The 25266-nt window shown below is 34.3% G+C and overlaps 1 protein-coding gene across 1 annotated transcript; it reads left to right on the top strand.

The window, feature by feature from the left end:
- Positions 1 to 321: 321 nt before the first annotated feature.
- Positions 322 to 24985, top strand: Clic2 (chloride intracellular channel 2). Its single transcript, XM_077106614.1, has 6 exons — positions 322 to 662; positions 7443 to 7552; positions 7674 to 7799; positions 22796 to 22902; positions 23520 to 23701; positions 24745 to 24985. Exons 1-6 carry the CDS (start codon positions 606 to 608, stop codon positions 24904 to 24906), a joined length of 744 nt encoding a protein of 247 aa, XP_076962729.1. The 5' UTR covers positions 322 to 605; the 3' UTR covers positions 24907 to 24985.
- Positions 24986 to 25266: the final 281 nt, after the last annotated feature.

Here is a 25266-nt window from a genome sequence, read left to right as displayed (position 1 = left end):
CCAGAACTGAAATCTGGCTGTGTGGCCGAAGGATTATGGGTGTATACATTTGATGAAGTACAGTTTTTTTTTCAACCCTGTTTTAGATGGTATCATTGGATAAACATCCTTTTCAATGATAAAAATTCAAGTCATTTCTGGCCCTTTTCCTGGAAAAGCTGTGAGGTTATAGGAACAGCCATAAGAGGTCCTTTTCTGGGCATGGAGCCCAGACCTCAAAGGGAGGCTCTAAAGAACATCTGGCTGGCTTGATACATAGAAGCCAGCTCTGCATGCATGTATTTGTGTGTATGTGTTTCTCTTGTGCTGACTCATGGCATTGAAGCCTTTCTGGAAACACCCCCACACTTCTGGCCATCCACCCCTTGAGCTCCTCCTTGATTTAAATGTTAGATAAAGAGGAAGAAGGAAAACAAATTGAAGAGCTGCTCTTAGAAATTTCTGTGTTCCACCACTTTAAGAGGAGAGACTAGTTCCAAGTCTGACTCAGTTCACTGAAAGTAACTCTCTTCTTAAAGCGTCTACATTCTTCTAGCCTTTGGATAAAACTGGAAGAAGAGTGCACCCAAATTTTTGGTTCTGAAAACTGGAAGTAAAACAGAAAGATGGAAAGCCTGAGGACCAACACTCAAACAGACCCTGAAATTGAGCTTTTTGTGAAGGTAAGTTTTTCAGCTATAATAACAGCATACAGGATGTATTATTGACATAGTGCCTCAGCTTCTAAAAACAAGCTCAATATTTGGGCTAGAGATGGAAAAGAACTTTGTAATTTTTTTCCTACTCTTAGTTTTAGAAGAATGCCTGGATATTTGGCTGTTCTTAGATGACAATCAAAAATAGATCTTATCTGAAAAACAGAAGATGATATGGTGGAAAGAGCACTAGACTAGTTGGTAGTCTGAGTAACTAAATTCAATTTTCAGCAGCTTCCTATGTAATCTTCAGAAAAATATCTTTTCCTGAAGACCTTTTTTTCCTACATCTATATGATGAAGGAACCTGACAAAATGATCCTGAAGGGCTTTCCAGCTCTCAGAATCTGGATTTTGGAAGGTTCAAATGAGTGGAAGAAAGGACCAAGAACGACTTGAGAACTCAATTTCCACACAACCCAGAGAAAACTTTCTAAAATTCTTTCACAATGGGAAAACATCATAGCAGAGTCACATAGACACTGTGGAAGAAAAAAGACAGTAGTCTATGTGCCTGTTATGTGAAGAGCATGAGGAGGGTTCATTTTAGAATCCTGTACTTCCTCTTTTTGGTCTGCCTTGGAGGTTTTGAAAAATATGTCTTAACTTTTCTTAAAATTACTTTGGAAAACCCCTAAAGCAGGAAAAAAGAAACATGCATTTCCAAATTATTCATCAAGCAAAAACATTTTTATATGGGTTATTCCAAGTAGAAATGAAATATTTTCCTAAATCTTTGAGTACATTAACTGTTTAGTTTTACAATTTGTTTTTATTGAGTATTGGAAGTATTCAGAGTAATAATAATAAAATAATAACAACAACTTTGTCCTTTTCTAAATACTTCCAAATATTTTATGTATGTTACCTCATTTATCCTAAAATCAAGTTGGGAGGTAGGTTGCTATTAATAGTAGTAATTATACAGTACCATCAGTAAGTAGTAATAATAGTAGTTACTACTTTATTAAAAGTTTTATTATTACAATGTTGGAATAATATTGTACCTCCCATTGTAAGTATAGTAAAACATTAAATTTTAAGTAACTTGTTTCTAAAACTATACACCCTGTTTATGACTTTATAAAGACATAAAATAAGATATACTTATCAGATGTTAAGTTAAACACCTGTTGGCCAAAGTAGTTTTTTTTGAAAGTATTTGAGGTTATTTCTCAATTGATCATATATATACAATAAGGACATCATCAACCTGTCTTTTCAAAGACCAGTGAATTCCTACACAGCAAAGTCATACAAATAAGTTTTTGCTGGGCTATGAGGCATAAGAGTTACTTTTTGTATCTCTGGATTGTAGCAAAACATGTGAATATTCAGGCAGTTAGGTTAAAAATTAGCCTTGGTTTTCCAACTAGCCTTTTACATCTACCAATTCCAAACAAGAGGTAATGTTTCTTCATAGGGCAACTAAATTGTTCCTTTAGTCTAACCTGTTTATTCATTCAGTTAAGTCATATTTCTCAAATCAGCTGTTGGCATTGATCTGCATTTAATCCTCATATACTTCCTATATTTGAGTGATAATCTGGAGAGGAGAGGTTAGCAAATCACACACTGGATGTGTAAATGTTGAATTAAATAACAATGACTTACATTTAAACTAACCTATCATTTATTGAGAACTTTCTGTATGGGAAGCAATATACTAAGTGCTTTATTATTAACCCCATTTTATGGATACATAAATGTACAGAAAGTCAAGCAATATATAGTAACTTTGTCCAAGGTCACCTAACTAGTGAATAAAAGAGTTAGAATTCTAATCCTTTAAAATAGTATGTATGATCTTATTCAGTTATTTTCAATTATATGAATACTTTAGTTAAAAACTTCCAGAATTTCATCAAATGGAATTCTTTAGGTGTCATTTATCTAATGGCATTGAAACATATTACAGATTTTCTGGAAGAAATTTGAGTTATATCTGGTCCAGGCTTTTTGTTTTGCTTTGCTTGAAGATGTGGTCCTCAGATCTTGTACATATAAAAATATACCACAGTGAATCTAAATATTGTGTATACCCACAAGACTGGGATCCTAATTAGAATAAGATATACATACTCATGTTTGTGTAGATATGTTGGAATAGTCTCTGTTGTCATGTACAACTAAAATGAACAAATAAAAAATTTTTAAAAGATCTCTAGAAATTTCATGGAAAATGCTGAGAGGGGACATAAGAATCAAGAAGGGAAAAATGCTAAATTTTAAAAATATTGTTCAATATTTATCAATGGTAAAAATTAAATGAATCTATGATTTCCAATGCAGCTACCTCTGGCTATGGTTTTAAAAACTCTACCATGACTTCTTCCCCATAATGCTGATGGGATTCTTAGAAGAGATGAAAACTTTCCTGTCACAATTAAGAATCTATATCATACAACCTTTATATTCCATGTAGTCAATGAAAACTTTGTCCTTCAACTCTGAATGATATGTACAAGCTTTATATCCAGGAACTAAGAACAGTGAATTTTATAATCCATATTTTATTTTCTCTAAATGCATCATGTTGGTTTGTTGTCCATTGTTAAATGAATGTTTGCACTCTCTACCAAACACTCTAAAATTAGGGTTTAGTGATCTGTACAGAAAATTGTGGGATGAAATCTTTGGATAAAGATTGTGAATTTAATTCTTTTGTCAAAAACATTGTTTAATGTGTTTAAAAACAAGGAAAAGATTATACTCTTCCCTGAATATTCAGACCATTTTCAAACTCTTAAAACTATTATAAAAATTGATTGAATTAAAAATCCAAGAAAACTATTAGACAGGAGAAAGCAGTGTTTAATAGTGTGGGTTCTAGAGGTGACAGTCCTGGGTTTGCTGAGTGAGAAGAATATGTTATCAACTCTTGACTAGATAAGTGTACTTAAGAAAGTCAGTCTCTGAGCCTCACCATCCTCACCGCTAAAAGAAGAGTAATGACAATCCACCTTGAAGGATCATCTTCATGAAAATTAAATACAACAATGATGAAAATCACAGTAGTCAGTTACATAGTATATGTCAATAAATGTTGGCTATTGTTGCTATTATTATTTTTCAAGTTTAGAAATTTAGGTCACAAACACAGATAAATAGTTGTTTTACAAAGGTTCACATGCTGTCTTTGAGATAAAGACATTTAAAGAGGTAAGTACTTGGTCAGTTAAACTAGGGAATTTTTATCTTCAAATTTTATGTGATGGCACTTTAAATCAGGATAACATAAACAACAACAAAAAAACTTGATTTTTCCTGTGAAACTTTGTTGCATTTCCCCCACACATCAGTGTTTTGACTGTCCTTTTGTTAAAGGAGAGCCACCCTTCCTGCCATATCTATTATCAGACTTTATTCCTCTTCCTGCCTCCCACCCTTAATCATGTTTCCACTCACTAAGCCAATTTCTGATTGTAACCTTTCTCTAACTTTTGTTAAACAAGAAATGCAGTTGGCAAGGTTGGTTGCCTCTTCCCATATCTGTTCACTCCCTGACATCAGAAGTGAATCATAATAAATATCATTTCCTCAGTCATGCCTGCTGCTGAGGAAAAGGAAATTTTGCCAAAACCCTGAAATTATCCCCAGGGTTTCTGGGACCTTAATATTTCTACAAGTAACAGATCAAAGAATCTTTAAGACAAAGTGACTTTTATATTCTTCTACAGGCTACACACTAGTAGCTAAGCAAGACAAAACAGAAAAAAAATGGGTCTAACAGATAAGAGATGCTGATAACCAAAAGTTCAAGATCAGGGTACAAACATGATCAGGTTTAGGTGAGGGCTATCTTTCTGGTTTGTAAATGGTCATCTTCTAAGTGTGTCCTCACATGATAGAGAGCACCTTTCATCTCTTCTTAATAAGGACACTAATCCCAACATTAAGTCCCAACCCTCAGAACTCAACTAACTATAATCACCCCCATCTCCAAATAATGATCACATTAGGGGTTAAGGCTTCAACATATTGATTTGAAGGCAGGACACAGTACAATCCATAGCAGATGGCAGTGCCATTCAAAGAATTAGAAGCCCTAAAGAAAGAGTAGGTTTCTGTATGGAGTAAAGAAAATGGATTGAAATTCAGTTTGAGATATGTTGAAACTGGAGTGCCTCAAAAACCTAGGTCTCTCATGAGAAGACTACATCAGCTGTAGCCCTCTGAAATGGCTTACATTTGTTCCTCATTTCTCTTACTTTTCCCCTTGAGGTATCCCCATTTCTGTTTCCAGATAATATACAGAGAAATCTCTAGAGTGAGTCTCAAAACATCAAACTAACCACCCACTGTCCCTCATTATTTGTAGTTTTTCAATCTCCAGATCACTCTCCCTTATTTCCTGAACATCATTGTCACTCTTTGCAATACTGCTTCTATCATAATTCTTGGTGATTTTGATATCTACCCAGATAAAACAACACTGACTTCTCAGATCCTTGACTTCTTCTCCATCATCTCTCAGACAGTCCTTTCCCGTGGTCATACCATTACCTTTGTCATTGCAATGTGTGCAATCCCCAAATAACATCATTATTTGAAATTTTGTTCTGTTCCTTTTCAGCTTTGCTATTTTAACATACTTTATCAAATTGTAATTTACATAAGATAAAATGCACTCATTTTAAGTATACAATTCAATGAATTTAACATATATGTACATATATACATGTAACCACTATTCCAATCAAAATATAAAACATTTTCATCACCTCAGAAAGTTCTTTTTAAGCGTTTTGCAGTCAGTCCTTCTCACCCCACTCCATAACACCACCCACTTACAATCAACCACTGATCTGCTTTTTATCAAGATAGATTGGCTTGCCATTTTTTACAATTTTTCTATAGGTGGAATCATATAATAGTATGTATTCTTCCTGCATGGCTTCTTTGACTTAGCATAATAATTTTGGGATTCTCCCATGTTTTGTGCATCAGTAGCTCATTCCATTTTATTGCTAAAGTATTCCATTGTATGTATTTGCCATCATTTGTTCATCCATTCACACATCGAAGAACATTTGTATTATTGCCAGGTTTTGGATATTGTGAATAAAGTTGCTATAAACGTTCATGTACTAGTCATTCTGTACATACATGCTTTTATTTCTATTCAGTTAATACCTAGAATTGGAATTTCTGGGTCATACAATAGACATGTTTAACTTTGACAAATGTTTATAAAGCAGTTAGATTATTTTATACTCCAAACAGCAGTATATGAGAATTCTGGTTGCTCCATATCCCTGCCAAAACTTGGTATGATCCATCTTTTCCATTTTAGTTATTCTAATGTGTTCATAGTGGTGATTTTAATTTACATTTCCCTCATGAACTAGTGATGTTAAAAATCTTTTTGTGTCTTTATTTATTATCTGTGTATCTTCCTTTGTAAAGTGTCTAAATCTCCTGCCCATTTTTAAAGTCAGGTAGTTTTGTTATTGAGTGTTAAGAGTTTTTCATTCATATTTTATTTCAATGCAAAATGTTTTTCATTGTTAGGAAAATGTCCTAACAATTCTTTTGAAGATTTTATCTTTGATGTATTATTAAATTTTGTCTTCTCTCACTCTCTGAATCACAGTCACATTGACCTTCTTTCAGTTCCTTATACATGTCATATGCAAGACCTTTGCATATGCTATTTCCTCTGTTTAAAATGCCTTCTCCATGACTATTTACATAGTTAATTCATTTTTAAAAATTATTTTTAGTTGTAGATTGGACACAATACCTTTATTTTATTTATTTTTATGTGGTGCTCACATGTGCTAGGCAAGCACTCTACCATTGAGCCACAACTGCAGCCCCTATGTAGTTAATTCTTATTCCGCCTTTTTTAAATTTATTTTTTAGTTTTAGGTGGATATGTTATGCTCGAATTCGGGACCCCCAAAGACCACCAGAGACCCAAGATCAATGTAAGCAGCAAAGAGGTGTTTATTGCAAGCTAGCTCGGTCCTCCGCGCACACACACAGCAACTGGTGACGCTGAGAGGCCCTGAGCCCAGGGTTTGCATCAGTTTTATACATTCTTTGGGGAAGGCAGGGACTTCACATACATCATAGCCTCTCTTAGCAAATCATCACACACCATGGGAAAAATCAAACAACTCTAAAACATGATTAGCACATTCACTGGCGGGAACAAGTTGGGTAGGGGTGATTGGTCAGTACAAAGGGGGTATTCGTTTGAGCTGATTGGTTTAAGCCAAGAGGGGTGTTCGTGCTGAACTACACAGTTTCCCAACATGTTATCAACCACCATAAACTACTGGAGGGTCATCTGGCATCCCAGGTATTTCCCTGTCTCATGCTGATTGGTGGCTGCTAGGGGGCTGCTATGGGTCCCCACCTAGCCTGACTGAGTCAGGGACACCTGGCGCAGCAGATCTCTCCTGTTATTTGTAGATAAACCACTTAACAGGGTAGGAATGTGCCTAGGAGTGCTCTGTGGGTCTTTCCAAGGGGTCAAATTTGTCTATCAACAAAATATGGTTATATAAATTCTTGTAATATAAAAAATTTATCATTTATTCATCACACTTACAATTTTATATATAATGAGATTATTTGATTCATTATCTCTCTTAGCTCACAGATAGTAGAATCCATGATGTTAAAGAATTCTAACTTTTTTTCAGCAACTAGTTCATTTGCCAGTAACCACTCAATACATACTTGTTGAACAAACAAATGAATGAACTGAGGCTTTTTTTTTTTTAATCTTAATAGGCTGGAAGTGATGGGGAGAGTATTGGAAACTGTCCATTTTGCCAACGCCTCTTCATGATTCTCTGGCTTAAAGGAGTTAAATTTAATGTGACTACTGTTGATATGACCAGGTAAGAGAAATCAGGACATGTTAAATTCTGGAGATTGAAATTGGTAGACACTTGTGTAATTGTGTTTTATAATGTGTACTTTATATAGAGACCTAACTCTATTTATTTTAAATAATCACAGAAAGCCTGAAGAGTTGAAGGACTTAGCCCCAGGTACCAATCCTCCCTTCTTGATATATAATAAGGAGTTGAAAACGGACTTCATTAAAATAGAAGAGTTTCTAGAGCAAACATTGGCTCCTCCAAGGTACAACATTTTATAGGATATTGTTATATTATTATATAATCTATAATCTATTCAATTGGCATATCTATTATGAGGATTATTGCTAATTTAAAAGTGCTTTGGGATTTCTGGGCCTACGTGTCAAATAAGACACACTTATAAACCTCCCTCCAACTTCAAATACATGAAGATGAGAAATACATTATTTTAAATTATTTTTAAATGTGTAACATACTTTAAAACAAGAGAGTAAATTCTCTGTGGTCTTAAGATAGAGAAAACATATGTGAGTAGAAATGAGGGGGTAAAATATTACCTGATGTCTTAAAATAACATTTATTATCTTACAGTTTTCCTTGGTTAGCAGGCTGGGCATGACCCACAGGGTTCTCTGCTCAGGGTCTCACAAAACTGCAGTTAAGTTATTGGTCAGGGATACAGTTATCATCTGGGGCCCAGGGTCCCCTTCCATGTTCCTCCATTTTTTGGTCAAATTTAATCTCTTACAGCTAATATATGGCAGGTCTTGGATTACTAGTTCACTGTTGGTTGGAGTAAGCTTTCAGTTCCTAGAGGCTACCCGGTTGCATTGGCAGTTCACAACATGACTGTTTACTCTCTTCCTCTGAAACCAGCAAAATAAATATTTTTCTAATATTTCTCCCTCTTTTAAAGGCTTACATGGTTAAGTCATGCCCACCCAAGATAATCTCCCATTTGATTAATAATTGGAGATATTATTAATTATTTATTTAATTAATTGTTAATAATTAATAATAATCTCCCAAGTCAGCTGATTATCTACCTAATTATAAACGTGATATCCTATCATGTTCGAAGTGCTCATCCATGATGAAGGGTAGGGTGTTTTGCAAGGCATGTATGTATACCAGGAGATGGGAATCTTTGAGGCCATTTTAGAATTCTGTCTACTATAGCTGTCTAGAATCAGGAACCAAGTAAGACACAATTTCCATTCTTGCTTTTTTTGCTACATGATTATCTTACTTATTTTATATTCATGAAGTTTTTCATTGTCTTTTTTTATTCCAGATGCCTGGGGGGATGTCTATATCTTTGGATTTGATTTCTGATTCTCTTCAAAATAACCCTATTTTGACTAAAGTTATACTACTATAATATTTTTTTACTTAGAGTTTGCTTAGTATATAATATTCTGGACTTTTATTTTCAGTCTTCCTAAAACACCTTTTAAAATCTTTTGTCTTCCATGCCTAGCATATAGCAACATAGAATTGTGGTGGGGGACAGAGAAACCAGCAGGATGTGCAGACTTTTTGAGGTCCTTAAGCACAAAACCACTTTGCTCAACAGAACATTTGCCAGATTCTGAAGCTGCTCAGGATGGATGGAAAAAAAGACTAAACAGAAAAACTTTGAAATGAACAAGTCCCCTGAGACAAAAATTTGATTTTGGTACCTTCCAGCATGAGAATTCCCTTTAGAATATTCTAGGCAATCATATAAAAATCCTAGAGGAAGAGGACCAGATATAAACCCATTTTTTCTAGGGCCCTAACACAACCTTGACTCACTGTCTGTGATTCAGTTAGCATTATCAGCCACCACTCTTCCTGGAAAATGACTAGGTGCACCCCCTCTAGAAAAGGATAATTATGAGCCATTAAAATTTTATGCAGACATGAGGTGGGAGGGAAAGGGAGAGAAAAGGGAAAGTGCATGGAAATGGAAGGAGACCCTCATTGTTATACCAAATTACATATAAGAGGTTGTGAGGGGAATGGGAAAATAAACAAGGAGAGAAATGAATTTCAGTAGATGGGGTAGAGAGAGAAGATGGGAGGGGAGGGGAGGGGGGATAGTAGAGGATAGGAAAGGTAGCAGAATACAACAGCTACTATTATGGCGTTATGTGAAAATGTGGATGTGTAACCGATGTGATTCTGCAATCTGTATTTGGGGTAAAAATGGGAGTTCATAACCCACTTGAATCTAATGTATGAAATATGATATGTCAAGAGCTTTGTAATGTTTTGAACAACCAATAAAAAAAATTTATGGGGGCTGGGGATGTGGCTCAAGTGGTAGCGCGCTCACCTGGCATGCGTGCGGCCCGGGTTCGATTCTCAGCACCACGTACAAACAAAGATGTTGTGTCCGCCGATAACTAAAAAAAATAAATAAATATTAAAATTCTTTCTCTCTCTCTCTCTCTCCCTCTCTCACTCTCTCTTTAAAAAAATTATGCACATCTATCAGTCAATCAAAATTACTGGAAATAACAAGTGAGTCTTTTAAAGAATAGAGTTCTTAAATTTTTTACAAAGTCTAGTTCATTAATTTTTTTTCTTTTATGATTTATGCTTTTTATGTCTTATCTAACAAAGTTTTGTTTACTTCCAGATCACAAAGACTTTCTCCTATGTTTTTTTCTAGAAGTTTTATGTTTGTCTATTATATTTAAGTCCATGATCCATTTTGGACTTAATTCTTATATAAGGTGTAAGATTTACATTGAGGTTATTTTTTTTTTCCTATGGAGGTGCAATATATGCAGCCCCATTAGCTGAAAAGATTATTTATCCTATTAAATTACCTTAGCAATTTTGGTCAATACCACACTGTTTTGGTAAACTATAACTTTATAGTAAGACTAAGATATGTAGTACAATTCTTTCAACTTTCTTCATTTGCAAGAATGATGCTTATTCTATGTCTTTCCATTCCCATATGAAATTTTAGATTCAGATTGTTAATTTCTACCAAATTTCAAAATTTTAATTTGTATTTTATTAAATCTATAGATCAATGTATGAATAATTTATCTTAATAATACTGAGAGCTTTGATTCATGAATATAGTATATATCAATTTAAACCTTCTTTAATATGTCTCAGCATTGTTTATAGTTTCAGAGTGCAAATCTTTCACATGTCTAGTTAATTAAGTTTCATCACTTGGATTGCTTTTAAAATATTTTTTAGTTATTGATGGACCTTTATTTATTTATTTGTTTATATGTGGTGCTGAGAATTGAACCCAGTGCCTCACACATGCTAGGCAAACTCTCTACCACTGAGCCACAACCCCAGCCCATAAATTTATTTTTCAATATTGGGGATTGATCCCAAAGCCTTGTACATGGTAGGCAAGTGCTCTACCACTGAGCTACAACTCCAGACCCCTGTTTGGTAGTTTAAAAGAAATCATTTGAAATTTTCCTTATGTTCTTTATTAGAATATTGAAATATTTTTTATTTTATTTTTATCTTTATTGGTAGATAATAATTGTATATATTTATGGGATACAAAGTGATACTTCAGTGAATTTTACATTCTGGAATAATTGAACCAGAGTAATTAGCACATACATCACTTCAAGTATTTATCATTTCTTTGTAGTGAGGACATTTAAAATCCTTACTTAGCTATTTTGAAATATACAATATATTATTATGTACTATAGTCACCTCACCACACAATAGCACACCCAAATTTAATCCTCTTATCCACTAGAACCCATTGACTAATGTCTCCCTTTCCCTATCCACCCAACAGCCTCTGTTAACCAACATTCTATTTTCTGCTTCTGAGTTTGACTTTGTTAGATTTCACATATAAGTGAGACCCTACAGGATGTGTAACTCTGCCCAACTTATTTCACTTAACATAATGTCCTCTAGCTTTGTCAATATTGTCAAAAATGACAGAATTTCTCATTTTTTAAAGGCTGAATAAATTCACTATGTGTATATGCCATATATTTTATAGTTTTAAAAGAATTTATTATACTGTTATAGCAGGATACATTTTTAAAATAAAAGTACAAAATATTTCTGGAAAGGATTGTCATCAGAAATGTTATCAACCAGTTTATTTTCCCTCTCAGTCCTCTGATTTTCTTATAACATGCATGTTTTTAAAACTTAAGCAAATTCTATTTGCATTCCCCTTTCCACTAATTTTACCAAACAGTCTATGAGCTAGAATCTTGAGCAACTGCTGACAGTAATCTAATTTCCTGGGTTCTATTTCATACTATCCCAAGCTTCTACTACTGTAGAAGTAATTACTTTTTGTTAAATTTCTAACAAAAATGTTCTTGTTAAATGTTAGTAAAGGTTGGCAATTTTCATTAAAGGCATTTCCTATTAACAATGGTTAAAATGGGACCTTAGATAAACCTGATTTTAGATGAAAACTATGAAAAAAAAAACAACTTACAATTAGGTCTTTATGTAAGAAATACTCTATGCAGCACGAGACAAACAATAGCTCTTACCTTTCAATTTCCTCGATTAACAAGAAATAGCAAATTTATTTTTGGGAGGGATGGGTACCAGGGATTGAACTCAGGGACACTCAACCACTGAGCCATATCCCAACCCTATTTTGTATTTTATTTAGAGACATGGTCTCACTGAGTTGCTTAGCACCTCATGGTTGTTGAGGCTGGATTTGAACTCACAATCCTCCTGCCTCAGCCTCCTGAGCCACTGGGATTACAGGCGTGTGCCACCACACCCAGTGCAAATTCATTTTTAAAAGGGTATACATATACATTTTTAGTTTGATGATTCCATTTGCAATAAGAATCAATTCAGATTTTAATTACCATGGAACTTTGACAATTCCAGCAATTGCAAAGCTGAATTTTATCTAACTAAAAGCAAATAACATTCTAAGATTTCATATGTTTAACCTGTTAAAAATTCAATTAAGGGTTGTGGCTTATTAGTAGAGTGCTCTCCTAGTACATGCAAGGCCCTGGGTTCAATCCTCAGCACCTCATAAAAATAAATAAAATAAAGGTATTGTGTTCAACTACAACTAAAAAATAATTTTTAAAAATTTTAATTAAATATTTCAATCAAGGGCATACTATCTAAAACTAGTATTGCTATCTAGTCATGAGTTTCTCATTACATTTTGCAGCCCCTAAATGTTCAGAATAAATGTAACATTCACATAATACTACAGTCCATAAAAAGAGTATGTTCTTTTCCTGGGTTTGCCATATTTTTTATATCCATGCAAATGTTGATGGACATTTTGGTTGTTTCCATAGCTGGATATTGTGAACAATGCTACAATGAAGATGGAAGTGCAGATATATCTTTAGCAAAATGATTTCATTTCTTTGGGTATATATCTAATAGTGTGATTGCTTTAATCCATGGGTTGTTTATAAGCATGGTTTTGATAGCAGCCAAAAACCAAAATTTTCATTTCTCTGATGATTAATGATAGTGAAGTATTAGAGTTCCCTACTATTATTATTATTTCAGTCTATATCTCCCACCAGACTAATATTTGATTTATATATTTAGACACTCTTAACATTTGATGCATGCTATAGTTTGGATATAGATTTTCCCCCAAAGATTCATGTGCTAGATTCTTGGTCCCCAATTTGGTATTGTTCAAGTGGTGGAACTTTTAAGAGGTGGTGCCTAGTGGAAGGTAATTAGATCACAGGGGCACCACCCTTGGAAGGAATCAATACAGGTCTCATGGAACTGGATTACTCCTCCCCCAGAGTGGGTTGTCATAAGGAAACCTGAACTATCCAAATTTCTCTTCTGTATTTGGTGATTTTCTCTCCCATATGCACTCCTACTATTGTGATACCTTCTGTCATGAGGTCTTCTCCAGAGCTGAGCAGATGCTAGTGCCAAGCAGATTCCAGTGCCATGGAACCTCTATAAGTGTAAGCTAAATAAACGATTTTTTCTTTATAAAATACCTAGATTTGGGTATTTTGCTATAGCAACACAAAATGGACTAAGGCAACGCATATATACTTATAATTGTTAAATATTCTTGATGAATATTTGACATCTCTATGTAATCACCATCTTTGTTTCGTTTAACAGTTTTGCCTTAAATTCTATTTTACCTCATGTGAGTATAACTATGGCTATTCTCTTTTTTTTTCATTTGCATGAAATATCATTTTCTTTTTTTAATTTTTTTTTTGAGAGAGAGAGAGAGAGGGAGGGAATTTTAATATTTATTTTTTAGTTTTTGGCGGACACAACATCTTTGTTTGTATGTGGTGCTGAGGATGGAACCCGGGCCACAGGCATGCCAGGCGAGTGCGCTACGGCTTGAGCCATATCCCCAGCCCGAAATATCTTTTTCTATCTCTTTGTTTTCAGTCTATGCATGCTAAAGGTAAAGTGAGCTTCTTGTAAGGAGCATATATGTGGTTCTTGTTTTTAAATCCATTCACCACTCTATGCTTTTTGATTGCAGAATTTAATCAATAGACATTTTGGTTGTTTAGTTTGAATTTAATCAATTTGCATTCAAGGTATTTATTGATATGTAGGGATTTACAACTGCCATTTTGTTAATTGTTTTCTGGTTGTTTTGGAACTCCTTTGATCCTCTCTGTCTTGCTGTCTTCCTTTGTGATTAGATAATTTTATCTAGTGGTATGCTTTTTTTACTTTTTAAAAAATATCTGCCATAGGTTTTCACTTTGTGGTTTTCTTGAAGCTTACATAAAACATATTACAGTTATTAGCAGACTATTTAAGCTCTTAACAACTTCAATCTCATACAAAAATTTTAAATTTTTGTCCTTGCCTTGTGCATTTTGTGTTTGATATTAAAATTCTGTATTTTATATTGGCTATCCCTCAGTGAACTATTACAGCTATAATTAATTGAATGATTTTTTCTTTACCTTCATACTAACTATATAAATAACTTATATAACACCTTTACAGTATTAGAGTTCTATGGATTTGATTATGTACTAGCTTATCTACTTTATAAACAACAGAGGTTTCCTTAGCTTATAGTTCTAGAGGCTAAAAAGTCCAAGTGGCACCATTATCTGATCAGCAGCTGGTGAAGACCTTATTGCTGGGAGACCAGGGAGAAGGTATGAAATGGCAAGACAAAGTAGATACTCAGGTATCTTCTTATCTTCTAATAAAACCATAGTCCTGTTGGACTAGGGTCCTACCTTATGGCCCAATTTAACATTAATTGCCTCCCAAAAGTCCCACCTCCAAATGCCATGGTTGGATCAAGTTTCTACCCATGTAATACCTCATAATGGGATTAAATTTCAACATGAGTTTAGTGGAAACATTGAAACCATAGCAAACTCCCTCAACTTTTATTTTTCTGGGAAAGTTGTGATCTCTTCTTCATTTCTGAAGGGTACATTTTCTGAGTATTTTTCATTGGTAGGGTTTTTTGTTTGTATTTTATTTTTGTTTGTTTGTTTTTGTTTTGCTTTCAGCACTTTGGATGTATCATTCTGTTCTCTCTGGTTTGCTGAGAATCCTGTTTACCGTTACATTTGAGTTCCCTTGTATGTGGCATGTTACTTTTCTCTTGCTGCTTTCAGAATCCTCTCTTCATCTTTGATTTTTGACAGTTTCATTATATGTCTTGATGTAATCTTCTTTGGATTTAATCTAATTGGATATTTTTAATAATCTTATACCTGGATATTTATCTTCCCCTGGATTCAGTCATTATATCTTTTTTTAACATTTTTTTGTTGGACATGTTATCTTTGTGTTTTTTTTAATTTCTCAAGTAATTTCTTTTTTTATTAATATTTATTTTTTAGTTCTTGGCGGACACAACATCTTTGTTTGTATGTGGTGCTGAGGATCGAACCCAGGCCACACGCATGCCAGGCGAGCATGCTACCACTTGAGCTACATCCCCAGCCCCTTATCTTTGTTTTATTTACTGCTTTTCAGAGTGGTTGTGCTAATTTGCAGTCCCACTGACAATGTATCAGTGTATCTTTCCCTCTCAATTTCTGCCAGCATTTATTATTCTTTTTTTAATCTTTATTTTGTTTATTTATTTATTTTTTACGTGTTGCTAAGGATCGAACCCAGAGTCTCACATGTGCGAGGTGAGCACTCTACCACTGAGCCACACCCCAGCCCCAACATTTATTATTCTTGTTCTTGCTAACAGCCATTCAAACTGGAGTGAGATAGAATCTTAGTGTAGTTTTGATTTGCATTTTTCTGGTTGCTAGAGATGTTGAACATTTTTTTTCATATATTTTTTACCATTTTTTTCTTTTGAAATGGCTGTTTAGTTCTTTAGCTTACTTATTGATTTGGGTTATTTGTGTATTGGTGTTGAGTTTTCTGAGTTCTTTTTATATCCTGGATATTGGTCCCTTGTTAGAGGAGGAGCTGGCAAAGATTTCTCCCATTCTATAGGCTCTTTCTTCACTCTCTTAATCCTTTCTTTTGATGTACAGAGGCTTTTTAATTTTATGGCATCTAACTTATTGACTGTTGGTTTTATTTAGGGTCTTCTTAAGGAAATTGGTGCCTGCACCTATATGATGGAGTGTGAACGCTGTGTTTTCTTCAAGCACTTGTAAGGTTTTTGGTATAATTCCAAGTCTGATCCAATTTGATTTGACATTTGTGCAGAGTGAGAGATAGGAATCTATTTTCATTTTTCTACATATGCATACCCAGTTTTCCCAGCACCATTTGTGTAAAAGGCTCTTTATTTCACTGCACTTCATATCTGTTATTGTGCCAGTACCATGCTATTTTTGTTACTATACCTCTGCAGTATAATTTGAGATTAGGTATTGTGATGCTTCCTGCTTCATTCTTCTTACTCACTATTACTTTGGTTATTCTGTGTCTCTTATTTTTCCAAATGAATTTAGAGCTGTATTTTCTATTTCTGTGAAGAATGCCATTGGTGTTTTGAAGGGGATTGCATTGAATCCATATATTGCTTTTGGTAGTATGACCATTTTGACAATATTAATTCTGCCTGTCCAAGAACATGAGAGGTATTTCCAACTTCTAAGATCTTCTTCAGTTTCTTTATCCAGTGTTCTATAGTTGTTACTGTATAGATCTTTCGTCCCATAGTTAGATTAATTACCAGGGGGTTTTTTTAGGTTATTTGAAATGGATGGTTTTCCTGATTACTTTCTCAGTAGAATTACTATTGGAGTATAAAGTATAGAAAATATATTGATTTGAGTGTTGATCTTGTATCCTGCTACTTTGCTTAATTCATTTATCAGCTTTATAAGTCTTCTTCTGAAATTCTTTTGAGTTTTCTAGATATAGAATTATGTCTCAGCAAACAAAGCTAATTTGACTTCTTATTTTTGTATCCCTTTAATTTTCTTCTCTTGCCTGATTGCTCTGGGTAGAGTTTTGAGAACTATATTGAATATAAGTGATGACAGTGGACCTCCTTGTCTTGTTCCTGATTTTAGAGGAAATGATTTCAGTTTTTCTCCATTCAGTATGATGTTGGCTTTGGGTTTGTCATGCATAGCCTTTATAATATTGAAGTAAGTTCTTTCTATCCCTGGGTCCTTCAGTGTTTTTATAATGAATGGGTGCTGCATTCATAAAAAGCCTTTTCTGCATCTATTGAGATGATTATATGTTTCTTGTCCTTAACTGTATGTGGTGAATAACATTTATTGATTTGCACATGTCAAACCAATCTTGCATCCCTGGGATGAAGCCCTCTTTGTCACGGTGTACTATTTTCTTAATGTGTTTTTAATGTAGTTTGCTAATATTTTATTAAAGATTTTTGCATCTGTGTTCATCAGAGATATTGTTCTGTAGCTTTCTTTCCTTGATATATCTATTTTGTTATCAAGGTTATACTGACTTCATAGAATGTATTTGGGAGTGTTTCCCCTTTCAATTTCATAGAATAATTTAAGACTGGTGGTAGTTCCTTTTTATAGGTCTGGAAGAACTTAACTGAGAATCTATCTGGTCCTGGGCTTTCTTTGTTTGTAGGCTTTTACTTGCTGTTTCAATTTCATTACTTGCAATTGATCTGTTTAGGTCTCCTATATCTTCCTAGTTCAATTTGGGCAGGTCATATGTGTCTGGAAATTTGTCAAGTCTTCTAGATTTTTAAGTTTATTGGAATATAAATTTTCAAAATACTTTATGATCCCTTGAATTTCATAAGAGTCTGTGGTATTACCTCCTTTTTCATCTCTAATTTTGTTAATTTGGGTCTTCTCTCTCTTTCTTTTGGTTAGTTTGGCTAAGGGTTTATCAATCTTATTTGTCTTTTCAAAGAACTAACTCTTTGTTGCATTGATCCTGGGTATTTTTTTTATTTTCAATGTCATTAATTTCAATTCTGATCTTAATTATTTCCTGTCTTCTACTGATTTTTGGATTAGTTATTACTTTTTATAAGGCCTTGAGGCAGAATATATTTATTTGGAATCTGTTTTTTTTGAGGGAGTACTGGAGATTGAACCACTGAGCCACATCCCAGCCTTTTTTTTTTTTTTGAGAGAGAGAGAGAAAAGAGAGAGAGAGAGAGAATTTTTTTAATATTTATTTTTTAGTTATTGGCGGACACATCATCTTTGTTTGTATGTGGTGCTGAGTATCGAACCCGGGCCACACGCATGCTAGGCGAGTGCGCTACCGCTTGAGCCACATCCCCAGCCCCCTTCTTTAAAAAAAAAATTTAGATGTTGATGGACCTTTATTTTATTCATTTATTTATATACGGTGCTGAACCAAGTGCCTCACACATACTAGGTAAAAGCACTCTACCACTGAGCCACAACCCCAGCCCCCCTAGCCCTTCTTTTTTATTTTGAGACAGGGTCTCTCTAAGTTGTTTAAGACCTCACGAACTTGCTGAGCCTGGCTTTGAACTTGTGATTCCCCTTCCTCAGTCTCCTGAGTTGCTGGGATTACAAAAATGTGCCATCACACCCAACTCTTTTTTTTTTTTTTGGTGGGGGAGGGTACTGGGGATTGAACCCAGGGGCACTTGACCACTGAGTCCCATCCCTAGCCCTATTTTGTGTTTTATTTAGAGACAGGGTCTCACTGAGTTGCTTAGCTCCTTGCAGTTGCTGAGGCAGGCTTTGAACTCATAATCCTTCTGTCTCAGCCTCCCAAGCTGCTGGGATTATAGGCATGTACCACTACGCCAGGCTTTCTTTTTTTGTATTGTAGGCACTCAGCGTTATAAAATTTCCTCTTAGTACTGCTTTCATACTGATATATTGTAGATCTGTTCTCAGTTTTTTCCAAGAATTAATTTCTTTCTTTCTTTTTTTTTTTTGATTGAACTCAGGGGGCCATTCAACCACTGAGCCACATCCCCAACCCCATTTTGTATTTTATTTAGAGACAGGGTCTCACTGAGTTGCTTAGCACCTTGCTTTTGCTGAAGCTGACTTTGAACTGGCAATCCTCTGCCTCAGTCTCCCAAGCCACTGGGATTACAGGTGTGCTGCACCGCGCCCAGCTTCCAAGAATTTCTTTTCCCATTTCTTCTTTGATCCATTCTTCATTTAAAAGATTATTGCTCAATCTCCATGTGTTTTTGGTTTCTATTATATTTCTTGCTGTTCATTTTTAGCTTCATTCCATTATGATCTGATAGAATACACATAATTATATAGATTATGCTCTATTTTGAAAAAGATTCCATGAGGTGACAAGGTAAATTCTGCTGTTTGTGGGCAAAATATACTGTAGATGTTTTTAGGACTATTTGATTCATAGTATTTAGGTCAGAAATATCTTTATTGATTTAATGCTTTGATGATATGTCTTTGGTAATAAGAGTGGGTTGAAATCACCCAGTAATATTGTATTGGATCTAAGTGAGATTTAATGTTAAGGAGCTTTTCATGTAATTGGGTGCTCTGACATTTGGGCCATATATATTTACTATGATCATATCTTTTTCTTGGATTGTTCACTTTATCAGGATTTATCTGTCTTTCCTGATTCATTTTTGCTTGAAATTTAATTTGACAGATATGAGAATAACTATTCCTGCTTGTTTTTTAACTCTTTTTGAATTGGAATATTCTTTCCATCCTTCTACCTTCAGACTGTGAGTGTCTTTGCCTATGAGTTTTGCAAATAGCATAGAGTTGGATCTTGTTTTTTGATTCATTGTGCTAATCTGTGTCTTTTAATTGGGGAGTCAAGACCACTTACATTCAGTGTTGTAATGGATAGGTGTTTATTTCTTGTCATTTTAGTTTCTTTGCTTATTTAATTCTATCTTGATTTTTATTTAGTTATATTTTCTTCTAGTGAGCTTCATCTATTTGAGAGCTTTTGTTTCTGAATTCTTCTGTTTGCCTTTAAATATTCTTTGTATTTCTGGATTAGTGGTGAATTCTTCTTAGTGAATTATTTTAGTTTATCTTTGTCCTGCAAAGTTTTTATTTTACATCAATTTTGAAGATAGCTTTTCTAGATATAATAAGCTTGCCTGACAATTTTTTAAATATTTGTTAGTTGTTGATAGATCTTTATTTTATTTATTTATATGCAGCGCTGAGAATCAAACCCAGTGCCTCACACATGCCAGTCAAGTGCTACCACTGAGCCACAGCCACAGCCCCTGGCAATATTTTTAGAACTTGTAATATCTCATTCCAGGTCCTCCTTAATTTTAGAGTCTGAGTTGAGAAATCAGAAGTGAGCCTTATTGATTTGCCTCTAAATGTAACCTGGTGTTTCTCTCTTACAGCTTTTAATATTCTATGTTAGGTGTAATGGTCAATCTGAATTGTCAACTTGATTGGATTAAGAGATGCCAAGGATTAAGAGGCTTATGGTGTATTGATGAGGGTGTGTCTAGGAATGACTGGCATGTGGGATAGCCAACTGAAATGGAGACTCTCCCTAAGAGTGGGCAGAACCATCCAATAGGATGATGGCTTGGATGGAATAAAAGTTGGAAGAATAAGGAAACAGCAGCATAAGCAAGCTTGATTCTTCTTGAGGAGGTTCTTGATTGATACCCTCTGAGGATATCAGACTCTCACTCCTTCACTCATCCAAAGTGGATTCTCCAGAAGCCTTTGTTCTTGAACTAGGATAGCACCATTAATCCCTCTTGTTCTGAGGCTTCAGCCTCTTGGACTGTGCAGCTACTGGTTCCTCCAGCTCTCCAGCCTGCAGATGGCCATGGTGGACTATCCAGCTTCTGGTCGCTTGAGCCAACCTAATAAGTCCCCTTTTTGTAATTATACTTCCTGCGGATTCTGTTCCTCTAGAGAACCCTGACTAATATATTAGGCATTTTGATTATGGTGTGTTTTGGAAAGATTTATTTCCTGATCTGGCCTATTTTGGTTTTGTTTTCATCTTGTCTGTGGATGTCTATCTCATTTCTATTATGGGGATTTTTTTCTGATAACACCTCATTGTAAATATTCTTAATACCTTTGACCTGTATCTCTATATTCTCTTTTTTCCCAGTGAGTCTTAGGTATGGTTTCTTGATGCTGTCTGAGCGTTCTTTTATATTCTGATCATATTGTATCTTTTTCCTTTGTTGCATATTATATACTCAAGTTGATATATGTTGTCTTCAAGGACTGAAGTTCTGTTTTCTACAGAATATAATCTGTTAGTGATGCTTTTAAATTGATTTTTAATTTGATCTATTGTATCTTTCATTTCCAAAAATATGTTAGAGATCTTTTCCTCTGAGCTGCCACCACTGCTGCTACTGGTAGCCAAACTGGCACATGTCTAACATGTTATTTCTTATATTATGCTCAAGTTTCTGACTTTCTGTGTCTGTTTTCTTTTACAGTTCAGTATTAAGTTTCAGTGAGTTCCCTTAGTACACACCTTGCTGAGAAGCAGTCTTACTGCTTTGCAAATTGGGTGCTAAGGAACTGTGAGGAAGTTTATCCTTCTTCTAATCTGCCATCTTCTATCTCCAATATGTAAACTGTTTTAGATGATGATAAATACCAAAGACAAAAATAAAGCAAAGGAAGGAAGTAGTGGATGTTAGGAACAGAAGAAGGATTTCAGCATTACAAGGAATGTCCATAGAAAGCCTTCAATTAGAAGGAGATATCAGATAAAATGACCCAACAGAAGAATGGGAGCAAGGCAAACAACAGAAAAGGTCCTGGAGTAGGAGTTTGTAAGGCCTATTTGAAGAAGGTCAGTGTCACAGGTGTGTGAGTGATAGAGAAAAGAGCAGATAAGTAAGATGGGATCCAATCACTTCAGTTCTTGTAGACCACTGTAAGGAACTGGGCTGTGAATCTGAGTGAAATGAGGTTACTGCAGAGTAATGAATATAGAAGAGACATGATATGATTTACATTTTATTTTAACATGATTGCTTTGGCTACAGTTGGAGGATATTCCAGAGGTATGACAGGCAAGCATGGGAATAGGATAAGAATGGTCAGGTAGCTATTACAGTAATACAGGGTTACTAGACAGGGACAATGGAGTTGATGAGAAGTGAACAGATTCTGGGTAAATTTTGAAAGGTGAGCTGACTGCAGTTGCTGATAGGTTAAATATAATCTTGAAGGGAAATAGATAATCAAGGAATATAGCTAAGTTTCATCCTGACTATTTCTAGTTGCCAATAAGAGTTTTTACTTTTTTTAAAAAACGGGAATTGATTTTTTTAAAAACTTTATTTTTTATTGTGTACATTTAAGTTGTGCAACATGATGGTTTTTGGTTTTTGTGTTTTTAGGGGAATGAGATACCGGGGATTGAACTCAGGGGCACTTGACCACTGAGCCACATCCCCAAGCCCTATTTTGTATTTTCTTTAGAGACAGGGTCTCACTAAGTTGCTTAGCACCTCAATAACTTGCTGAGGCTGGCTTTGAACTCACAATCCTTCTGCCTCAGCTTCTCAAGTGCCTTGGATTACAGGTGTGCGCGACTGGGCTCAGACAACACGTTTTCATATACATAATGAAGTGATTACTACTGTAAAATTTAACATATCCACCACCTCACATAGTTACATTTTTTTTTTTTTGGTACCAGGGATTAAACCAGAGACACTATATTTTCTACTATTTATCTTAGGAAACATGTTGTTTCTTTTCTATATCTTGTAACAAATGAGCTTTTAGGAACATGTATGGGAAATTAAGACCATTTTTAACATTGTTGCTACAGGTAAATAAAATTTTAGTCATTAATTTCCTAATAAACTTTAGTGAACATAAAGTGAATTATAATTCATTTGTGTTTCTTTTTAAGGTATCCTCACCTGAGTCCCAAGTACAAGGAATCCTTTGATGTGGGCTGCAATCTCTTTGCCAAGTTCTCTGCATACATTAAGAATACACAAAAGGAGGCAAATAAGAGTAAGATTTCTTTCTTGAAGCCTCTATTTTTCTCCTTCTCACTTCTCACTCAGCTAAAATAGGATTTTCCTGAATATATAGTATATATATTGGGTAACAGTTTATTCTTCCACTCAGTTTTATTCTCTCCTCTGATATTCCCTTGCATTGTTTTATTAGATTTAAAATCTGAGATTTAATATCACAATTACCAAAAGATCTCAATTAAATCATTTACATGTCAAATATGAACTAGCTACATCTTTAAGAATCCATAAACTGTAGCATCTACCATTTCCCACAAGCATTTTTTAATAAATTTACTATCCTCTGAGTCAGGAAAACTATATCTCTTTTTTCCACTTCCTGATTCATCTGTTGGATAACATATATTGCTTTTCTTTGTTTGACTCTCCTACCACTTCTGTTCCACAAAGAAAATCCAATCTATTGCTACTCACCATTTGATCTATGTCTCACCAGTGAATAGTTGAGCATTCTATATAATTAAGTAGATGTTCAAGAGCCAGTATAAGCTATGTATATAAACAGAAATGTCTAAATTGTGAAAAGCATATTTAGAATGTATATATGAGGATAATATATTTATAAATAACTTAATGACTTAATTGCCTCAGATTTTGAAAAATCTCTGCTCAGAGAGTTTAAGCGTCTGGATGACTACTTAAACACCCCACTTCTGGATGAAATTGATCCAGACAATGCTGAGGAACTCAGAGTTTCCAGAAGATTGTTCTTGGATGGGGATCAGCTAACACTGGCTGACTGCAGCTTGTTACCCAAACTGAACATTATTAAAGTAAGTCTTTATACAGCAGGTTGCTATAGTATGGGAAGGGTTTGTAAGTTGCCAGCATGAAGCATTCTTTCTCTCTTCAGATAAAAGTTCTTCTTTCTTCCTAAATCAAAAGTGTTTTTCACTATCTTGTCTACAGAATAAGAATAATAATACCATCCTTTTCACAGAATGATCAAGAAAAAATTCAATAAATTAAAGTATAAAAATGCTTGGAATGGTGCTCTAGATAATACCAAGTGGAAGAAGATGGTCATCATTATACAAAACTCATGTATTTGTATATGAAGATATGAATTTGGTGTCAACATACCTTATATACAAACAGAGATTTGATAAATTTGTGGTATAAACATGTATTAAGAATTGCAATAAAAAAGAGAGCTCATATATAATGGCATAATTTGGTGTGAACATACTTTATATACAGAGTTACAAAAAATCATGCTGTGAGTGGATAATTATGAATGTAATGCATTCCACTATTGTCATGTATGTAAGAAGTAAAAAAAAACCAACAAATAAATGATTATAGTAGGATTGCAGGATGCAAAGTTAATCGACAATAGGGATGAACCAAACTACTAGGTATAATTAAAGCTGTAATTCAAAAAAAGTTAATCAATAAAAATTAATCACTTTCCTGTAAAAAAAACATATTATAATATGATGATTTAATTATTAATTTAATAAATATTTATTGAACAGAAATTTCACAGAATTTACTGTGTTCTATTCCTGACAAAGAGAGTTCATGAAAATGACATAATAAGGACCCTACTAAACTCTCAGTCCAGTGAGGGTAAAATGCTCTTCTTTTCTGTGTTCCCTTCTTGTAAATGTATTCATAATTAAATATAGCCTCAAAATAAACATGATCTGATCATTCAGTGTTGCCTACATTTATAGACAAAATGTTAAAATACTAAATTCATGATTCTTTAAGTTTATAATACTTGATTTTTGAAATGTCTTTCTACATAATAGTCATATTACTGATGCCTTTTACTCTTATCTTCTTTTTCCACTTTTTTCTAAAATTGTAGGTTGCTGCCAAGAAATACCGTGACTTTGACATTCCAGCAGAATTCTCAGGAATCTGGCGCTATCTCCACAATGCCTATGCACGTGAAGAATTTACCCACACATGCCCCGAAGACAAAGAAATTGAAAACACCTATGCAAGTGTGGCTCAACAGAAGAGTTAGAATAGTTCTTTCAGGAGAAAAGATATTTGTTATTACATTTCACTTTCTGCTTTATTAGGAAAACTTTTTGAAATAAGAATATGAAAAACAATATTTGCTCTATCCAACCAACTTATGAAAAATAACTGTATTTTCTGTATATGAGTAACCATAAAAAAATCTGTTCATTCTATATTTTACAGATCTTCACATTTTCAGTTCATTTTTATTTATTCCCATGATAAACCACTGCAATATTGAATGACAGGGAAAGTATCAAGATAATTTTACATTTTTATTAGTTTATTGTGCATATAAGTTTATTTCTGACATGGATAACAAAATCAGAGAGTTAACATATCAAAGAAGCAAATTTTAAAA

The sequence above is a fragment of the Callospermophilus lateralis genome, chromosome X (genome assembly GCF_048772815.1).
Source record: "Callospermophilus lateralis isolate mCalLat2 chromosome X, mCalLat2.hap1, whole genome shotgun sequence".
Lineage (NCBI taxonomy): Eukaryota > Metazoa > Chordata > Mammalia > Rodentia > Sciuridae > Callospermophilus > Callospermophilus lateralis.
Note: the sequence above shows the minus strand (reverse complement) of the source record. Positions and strands in the feature narration are given on the sequence as shown.